Genomic DNA, 9,451 nt, shown 5'->3' with positions numbered 1-9,451 from the left:
GTATTAAATTGTCGAGGTAAAACCATAGAAGTAAAGTTTGTTTTTGTTCACACTTTCCAATAAATATAAAATATTTCTTCTAATAGAAGGCTGTGTGGAACTGAAACTATTCCAATAAAAATCCAAACAAAACCTTCCCTACCTTCTATTTATTTCCAAGATGGGGCATACCCACTCTTTGATAACACTTAATGCAAACTTGGGTAGAGGTTACGGACAACGCGCGTAGATAGAGAGAAATGGACACCGCCATGTTATAGAGCGGAAAACATAGTGGGATGGAACATAGTATAAGTTGTGCTAGACTTATATTTATTGTTAAATGGAAAAAAACGGCGGCGCTATGTGCCACACAGAGACGAAATCGAAATTGACCTTCGCAAGTTGATAATAAGATTACGTAATACTTAGGTATACACATGTGCGAAAGTGTAAGATAATATCATAAATGGGAAAATACTCAGATACATGAAGTAATCTACTAAGAAAAATGTTAGTTTAAGAAAATATGATGCTTCAAATGCCATTTGGAGAACAAGTACATGGTGATTGGGGCCAGAGCCTCTGATAGGGAAATATGGTACTGGGATGGGAGTCTGGAACAAAGCTCTTGGGTTAGGATTTTTTTTTTTTTTTTTATTCATAAGGCAGTTTGAATTTCTTATGAATGGGTGGAGTAATAGGGACTTATCTCAGGGGGAAGGTCACTTAATACATGTTGCCAATACTTTCATGTATACCATTTGTGATGGACAATAGATTCATGCATATTAGTGTAGATAATAGAAAGAAAGAAATGGTAATTGCAAGATTGGATGGCTGTGAAACTATAAAGAATTACCCTATGTCCTCTCTGCTTTTACTGTTCTTGTCTACAGATAATTTCTTATACCAAAGACTGCAGCTTTTTCTCCACTGCATGAATATCATTATTTACTCAGCGTTGTGTATCTTTACCATAAAGATTAATGTATTAAACATTGTCTTATAGAAATGTGGTCATAAGATGCTGATTAAGGTGACTTTTTTTCCCATGTAGATTTTGAAATTTTACCCCTTTTAGACCTTAGTGAGATCTGAGTTGGAATTTTTTATCACCCAAAAAGTTCAAGTAAAAAAAAAGAAAAAAAAAAATCCCACGTTTGAAAATTGTTTCAAAAACTATAAATCCAGAAAAAATAAAGCAGTCATTCTGATGTGATCTTTGAACAGAATCGTCCTAAATCTAGTGTTTATCTGAAACCCTTAATTTATCAGTTGGCTACAAAGTGATCCATGAAATGTTTATTTTGGTATAAAATTTAGTGTGCTACAGCTCGTGAAGGCTGCCAAGGTAGTGTTTCGAGGTATCCTCTGCATATTACTGCTCAGACTAAAGCCACAAAAGCCTCAGACAGCCAAATTTCTTATATCATGTTTTCTGTAAGTTGGTGTAAAGTGTTAATAAAAAGGGGTACAGGGGGGTTTGCCTCCTGTTTAGGGAATGAATAGAAGGTAGGGAAGGGTAGGTTTATATTTTCATAATGCACCAGATGGGCAGGGGGGGGGGGGGAGATAATTGCATATATTTTTTTAGTAGGCTAATAATGCAAATCACCGAAATAGTATGCTGTTTATTGGATGTTTGTTAGTGTAGGGCTGCTTTACTGTATATGATTATAAATTATTTAATGTAATATTGTAGATTTGTACTGTATTTGAGAAATCTTAGCAAGCAGTTTTAAAGCTGAAGAGATATTTGAAGTTGTACATGTCTTGAGTAAACATCCTGATTCAGGAGCAAAAATATGGTATAAATGGCAGTGGTGTACAAGCTTAGGCTTCTACTAATTTTGTCATGCATTGAGTGGACTGGTACCTTGCTTGGAATTAATTAGCTGTAGGAAAAATGCTGCTAAGTATAGGAGCCCTTGCATTTTATTATTGCCAAAAACCTCACCAATCTGCTTCTATGGGACACTGAAAATATGCCTTGGTGTATTTGGTGTGTAAATGGAAATGCAACATCTATTTTGATGTATCTGTTTCTAACAATTTGACATGATGAAATTTGGATGTCTAAATTACAGTATAGTTTTTCATTTACTTGAGGAATTTGCTTGTTATAACTTAGAAAAGCTACACATTACTTAGCAAAGTATACTTTGTCCAATGTCCATTGAAACTAATTCAATTTGTGATCCTGGTCCTGATAGCTAGGACATCTGTGAAATGTACTAGGGAAATTGTAGGGTAAACAGGCTGATGATATTGAGGTCCTATAATTCATGTAAGATTTCCCTTGTACCCTGTAAAAATTTTCCCCACTCTTGCAAGTCATCAATCCTGCTGAATTCTAATCTTTATTTTCCTGCAGCAGACAATTAACTCCTGATTTTTTTTGTACTAATTGTATAACTACATAGGTTTTTAAAAACTTTCAAGTATTTGTAGATTGAATGAGAACAAAGTATTTTCAAATCTGACCCATTGAAGTTATTTGTGTAAAGACAACCTTCTGAATGTATGGAAAAATGCTCTGGGATCTAAATTTGACAAGGATCTGGAAGCAAAACAAGTAATATTAAGGTCTGGAATCAGATTTTTTCAATCAAGGAATAATGTAGTCAATGTGTGTACTATAACCTTGATATTTGTTGAATTTAAAGATTTTCATAACCTACTCAGCATGTATTTTTTGTTAATTTATGATTTTTAAAATATAATCACTGTTAGCATGTGTTATTAGCTGTACAATAACACATGCTGATATACATTTTGGCAGACACTGCTAGTAGACAATGGTTCCAAGCAATAACTTATTCTCCATTTCAGTGAGCAGCTGGTTGAATTGTTCCCAGCCCGCCAGCGCCGTCGCTTCCGTCGTGGACTCAAGCGCAAGCACCTGGCTCTTCTGAAGAGGCTCCGCAAGGCTAAGAAGGAGTGCCCTGCTCTTGAGAAGCCTGCTGTTGTCAAGACTCATTTGAGAGACATGATTATTGTGCCAGAGATGGTCGGTTCCATGGTGGGAGTCTACAACGGCAAGACCTTCAACCAGGTGGAAATCAAGGTGAGCTCCTTTTGCTATCTCCCCAACCCCCTCAGAAACTTCAGTACATGATTTATTTGGTGTGCTTTTACTCTGCAGACATATTCAAAATCGGTTTTGCATGTGGTGCTGTTATTGGTGCTTTGAGACTTTATTTTTGTCTTTTTGAAGTTGAAATAAGAAAATTGATCTGAGCTGAACATTATATTTTCACCCAAAATTACCAAAAGGTCAATTATATGAATTCTATTGTTTGCATGAGTTTTACCAGTTTTTACACCCCAAGTTTTCTTATTCTAGCCTGAGATGATCAGTCACTACTTGGCAGAATTCTCCATCACCTACAAGCCTGTAAAGCACGGTAGGCCCGGTATTGGTGCCACCCACAGCTCTCGGTTCATCCCTCTGAAGTAAACTATATTAAACAAGCGGTGTTTATTTTTGGTGTTTTATTCCTTCAGGGAAAACCTCCATTCTTGACCTCAATGGAAAAAGAACATAGTGCAGTAAAGTGCTGCTGAAGAATCAGTATTTTTTATATTTTTTTATATGTAACTCAGAATTTTGAGATGCCATTAATGGCAGGAACACTACTGGCTGATGATGTGGGTCAACCAAATCTTAAAATGATGTGTTTGAGTAAATCAGTTGTACCTATTACCCAACACAATTTTGTTGATGAGGTGCCTGTGACTTTCCACTGGCTTTGTAACATATATCTTCATAAGGCAACCCCAACCCAATCCCTTGCTAGTTTTTAGCGTGAGGAAGGAGACAGGGTTAATGCAGGGATCTTTTCTTCATACTACCTCTCTACACTAAATTTTGAGCTGTTAAAAGGAAGGCTGTGACTGGCTTTATCCTTAACAGCCTAAGGAAGCCATGGGTATGTTATTCCTTTGGTTAATTGCTTAACCCCTTACCCCCATACGAGGACCCAGAGGGTTAAACTGATTTTCCCCATTAATTTCAAGATCGCCATGGCCAAAAGTAAAGATTTACCTTTACTAGAGGCTCACACCTTCATCACCTAGCCAATCTAAATTAAATTTCGCTTGGTTCTTTACCCCTACCTCTGACCACAGCTCAGACCATTGAGGCTAAAACCTCTGACTGCTTTCAACTCTCCATTTTGAATTATCCACCAAGGTCATAACTCAACCTTCAGAAAATACCCCTTCCTCTCCCAATACCCTCCCCCTTCATCGCCTACTGGAGTGTCTTCTTTGTCTACCCTCTCACCTATTAATACTAGTCATCCTTATTGTCGTCGTCATAGTACTACCTCGCTCCACACTGCCCATCTTCCTCTTGCTATTGTCCTACTGTTTCCACCTCTGTAAAACTTTTGAGTACTCTTTTTGGGCCAGCCAAGTGGGACGATTCTTTGATTACCCTCACAGCTCCTTACCCTTCCCTTCCAAGAATGTCTCCAAAAACAAGTAGGCAAAATTTCCATTCGTAGTTCTGATTGTTCACGCCTTGACAGTTATATTTGAATGTCCATCTGTCTACCCCGATTGACCTCACTGGCAAACCTATACCTGCCCAGCCTCACTTCCTCGAAACGGAACTGCTTTCGTCTCCCCAACTGATTGTCTTATCTACAAATACTGGTCAGACTGCGAAAAAGACATGCTTGCCTGCCTCGTTGAGTATAATGCAGTGGCTATAGTGTGTCATGCTGACTTCTGAGTATAATAGATTAAATCCCTCATCAATATTGCGAAGATTAGCCTTCATAGACATGCCAATCTAGAGAGAGCATTTGAAACAACATTGCAGCACCATGTCCAACAACTAAATACCTATGGCCAGCACAATCCCTTGCTGGTTGTCGTGGGAGGGGAGGGGGGGCTTAGGAGACGTACACTGAGGCCCAAAGTAGGGATTACTCCTACCTTAGACCTCCGTCCTTGCCTCAACTATGATATTGCATGGTGTTTTCTTCCCTTAACTTTTTTTTTCTTCGTCCCCTTTCCAGAACTATGCACTCCTTCTTGCCTTAAGATGCATATACTCATCCTCCTCTTCCTCTTTTACTATTTTTACTGACTAACGTAACTCTTTAACCCTCAAAGTCTATGCACTCGACCTATCCCCTTGTCTGTAAGATCCAGAACTGGTTGTTCTATCCACACGTCACAAATCTGTCAGATTTTGCTGGGTACCCAGCCATGTTGGAATCCCTGGCAATGAACAGGCAGATACTCTTGCATGCTATGCCGCAATGTCCACATCACCTCAACTACGCTTCTCACATATTCCAGCTATGGATAATTACCCCCACTTTAAAACCTTGTATACCCGATGGCAATCTTTTTGGTCAAGACTCCACAACAATAAATTTCTTACCGTAAAATCATCAATCTCACAATTTCACAAAAACACATTGGGAGACGGCTCTCGCACGCTTACGTATTGGCCACATTCGCCTAACACGCCTATCTAATGTCACGCTCAGACCCACCCCTATGTCGTCTATGTAACGTTCCTCTTTCAGTCCCACACATTCTCTTGTCCTGTCCACGCTTTAATACGGCACGTACCTCTGCATTTCCACACCTATCCTCCCTTCACCGACCTCCCAACATATCAGACATCCTTACAGAATCCCACAGCTTCTGCCTTGACAACCTGTTCTCCTTCCTCAGATGCATAAATATCCTTAACTTGATCTAACTCCCTTACCTAAACCACCATAACCTTTTCCCCCATCTTCAACCTTTTAATACTACTATAGATAGTTGACACAGCAACTATCACCTAACATCCCCCATTATTATACCTTCGTATAGTGCTATATGACTTTAGATGTCTAGCACATTTATCTTATCCATTAACCATCGTACCCTTTCCATATCCTAAAGCATGAGACTCGGGCGTTAAGGATGAAAGACTGGCTTTGTATCAATCCTGAACGGCCTTCATACTCTGCCATTTTGCTTTCTATTCTTTTAATTAACCTACCTACCTAATCCCCCCCAATCCCTTGCTCGTTTTTGTAGTAGGGGGGAAAGCTCGGAGACAGACTGAGGACCAATGTTAGGGATCATCCCTACATTATTATTAAGGTATATAAAGAGCTACACAGATAAAATCAAGAATTATGCCACTAAAGGTGTCGTTGCAAGGCAAGGCTAAGTTAAGAAGGAATGAGAAGATAGAAAATCATCGGCTATTTGCATAGTAAAAACATATTAGTTGATCCTTACATTACAATCTCGGATGGCAATCTATTTCAGTCTACAGATGGCAGCAAAAAAATAGAAAAATGAGATGACTGACTAGCATCAAATGTCTTTGAATGGAGTCATAGAACCAGTAACTCTTGCATACCTATTCACAAGATATTTTGTTATTTACAATTACGTATAATGGCAACAATAGTGCGAATGACAAATACATTATAGTGTACGTTGATTAATGTATTAGTTTCCCCATATATACCACCTGACAAGAACCATTTTCAATTGTAGTACGGAACTGTGTGGATAGTCAAGTAATAAAAATGAATTAATTTTAAGTTTCAAGCATGTTACGAACGGATATCATTTACCATCATAAAAGAATGCAATATACAAAAAGATTACTAACATTTACACTACACAGTTTAAGTTGGTGAAACCTAAAACCACTTTCCCCCCAATCCCTTGCCCGTTGTTGTCGTGGGGGGGGGCTTAGGAGACGAAGACTGAGACCCAATACAGGGATCTCCCCTGCCTAGGGCCTCAGCCTTCGACTCAACTAATTTTGCATGGTCTTTTCCCTCTCCAGCTTTCGTTTCTGTCTCTTCTCCATCCCCTTCTACTATCTACTTCCTAAGGTGTGAGAGCCGTGCTGAAAGGATGAAAGGCTGACCTAGTGCCAGTCCTGAACGGCCTGCGGGAACTATGGGCACGGTACTCCCGACTAATCTAGCCCTTACCATCAGTACCGATAGGAGGTGGACTGCTTAGGCCTTTTTAAATAATCCAGGTTCCCCATGACCAGTAATGAAAATGTAATCCCTTTATTAGAGGCAATGAGGCTAGCCCCTTTATCAAATAGCCCCAACCCAGGTTCTCCTTTGACCACGGCTCCGAACACTGAAACTGCTACCCACTCCTCAATGCCTACTAGTGCATTACCAACCCAAGCAGAGAATCAGTCTCCAGGAGACATTCCTACCCACCGAACTTCCTCAAATTCATCAAGCAACCAATCCTCCCTTATTACTACCTTGCAGCCTTATTCTCCATCATTCCGTAATACTCCCTCTTCCACACGTCCCCGACCATCCACCACCTCTAACCCTACAGATATCTTAAATACTCTGTTTAGCCCAGCTAAATGGGACCGATTTTTCGTGATCCCTTCTACAGCCCCTTACTCAGGCAACACCCTTCTCTTTCAACAATGGCTCCAAAAACAAGTAGGCAGAGTCCCTTTCTATACCAGACGCAATTGCTCCCGTCTTGTAACAGTCAGATCAGAAACTGAATCTATAGTACTAACAAATTTAACTGATCATTCTGGCAACCCCATTCCTTCAGAACCTCATCCAACTCTTAATACCGGAACTGTCTCTCCAGCAAACTGCCCAGTCGATACCAAAGATTGGTCAGACTGTGGAGAAGACTTATTAGGATGCCTCAAAGACTGCAGAACCTCATCCAACCCTTAATACCTATACCGGAACTGTCTCTCTCTCCCCAGCAAACTGCCCAGTCGATACCAAAGATTGGTCAGACTGTGGTCAGTACATTGCTACACCATTCCTCCTAAAGGTCAACAAAAGAATCCGACCAACATTGCCAAAATTACCTTTCGTACACATGACCTTCCCTTATGTATCTACATGAGTGGACAATCCCCCCCTGTTCGACCATACTAACCCCCTCCCAGTCAATGTCAAAACTGTTGGCGCTTTGGACATCCTGTCAAACATTGCCGTTCCACAGACCGATGCCCCATATGTGCCCAACCTGGTCATAATCGATCAAACTGCTCAGCACAAACACGAACATGTGCTAACTGCGGCGGCCCCCATAATGTATTTTATAGAGGCTGTCCCACTTACAAGTTTGAATCTGAGGTAGCAACTCTCAGATACAAAAATGGTCTCACTTTACATGAAGCCAGAGAGGAAGCATGTCGACAAGGATTCTCTCATACTTCATACTCTAGTAACATTGTTCGCTCAGCCCCTTCCCCTCCACCCCATGATGTCCCCATTTCCACTTCTACATTCTACATCCCACAGACCAATTCCTTTGCCACTCTAAACCCAGACACCCCAATCTCAACCACAGCTTCAATCTCAACTACAGCCCCAACACCAACCCCTCTCCCTCCCCGCAGTAGACAGACTAAATGTTCTAACCCTTCTTCCCCTACAGCACAATCACCTCCACCTACCTTTACCTTTATTCCTGAGACACCAGTCTCCTCTTCCCCCTCCTCATAAGAAAACCTTTATCCCACAAAACTCTCCAACCAACTCCATTGCAGAAACAATTACCTTCTCACAAAACTCTCCAACAAATTCCTTTGCAGAAACAATGGATGACATCCAAAGTTATATGCTTAAGGACTCATGCTCCTTCCACCCTTGAAGTGGTTGCCGATATTCATACCCCTCCTACTAATATTCCCCCTACACCCCTTCCTCCTACTCCCTCTCAACACAACCTAACCCCCTCAATTCCGTCCACCTCCAATATCCATCCTCCTGATATCCATCCCCCTCTTACTCATAGCACTCCTACACCCCTTTCTCCTAATCCCTCCCAAGACAACACATTCCCTTCAACTCCAACTATCCATCCTTCCGATATCCACCCTCCTACCACTAATACTCCCCCCACATCTACTCCCTCCCAACACAACCCACCCCCTTCAGCCCCAACTATAGGCACATTCTCTTCCCTACACTCCCTTTATGTCTCATCTATACTTATCCATCATAAAACACCTTATGTCATACCTCCCATACAAACTACTGTCCCGTGTACAACTATTCACATCTTTCTTCGCCCCTGGATTACAGTAATTTCAGTCTACTTCTCCCCATCCCATCCCATTGACTTTGCTGCCTTTGAAACTCTAATTTCCCAGCTCCAACCACCTTTCCTCGTAGTTGGTGATTTCAACTGCTGCCACACTCTGTGGGGTGACTCTACCACCAACTCTCGAGGCCGATCTCTAGAACGCTTCCTCTTCACAAATAACCTAATTATTCTTAATTCAGATCGACTTTGACATGCGCACACAATCCTTTTCATGCCTTGACCTCTCTCTATGCTCTCCTACTCTACATTTAGATTTCCATTGGTCAATTCTAGACCACTTCCCTTATAGTGACCACTTCCCAGTACTCCTTTCTCCTACTTCATATGTACCACTTCCTAATCCTCCATGCTGGTGCTTTAATAGAGCTGA

General features: G+C 40.9%; 1 protein-coding gene across 1 annotated transcript in view; it reads left to right on the top strand.

Moving 5' to 3' along the window:
• Window positions 1–3,466, top strand: part of RpS15 (ribosomal protein S15) — a 4,720-nt gene extending 1,254 nt beyond the window's left edge. Inside the window, exons 3-4 of the mRNA XM_027361735.2 lie at window positions 2,815–3,049; window positions 3,329–3,466. Of these exons, the coding sequence (XP_027217536.1) occupies window positions 2,815–3,049; window positions 3,329–3,442 (349 nt within the window). The 3' untranslated portion in view covers window positions 3,443–3,466. The remainder of the gene's footprint in view (window positions 1–2,814; window positions 3,050–3,328) is intronic.
• The last annotated feature ends 5,985 nt before the right edge of the window (window positions 3,467–9,451 follow it).

The sequence above is a fragment of the Penaeus vannamei genome, chromosome 30, assembly GCF_042767895.1.
Source record: "Penaeus vannamei isolate JL-2024 chromosome 30, ASM4276789v1, whole genome shotgun sequence".
NCBI classification, from domain to species: Eukaryota; Metazoa; Arthropoda; class Malacostraca; order Decapoda; family Penaeidae; genus Penaeus; species Penaeus vannamei.
This window is presented reverse-complemented; position numbering and strand designations above follow the sequence as displayed.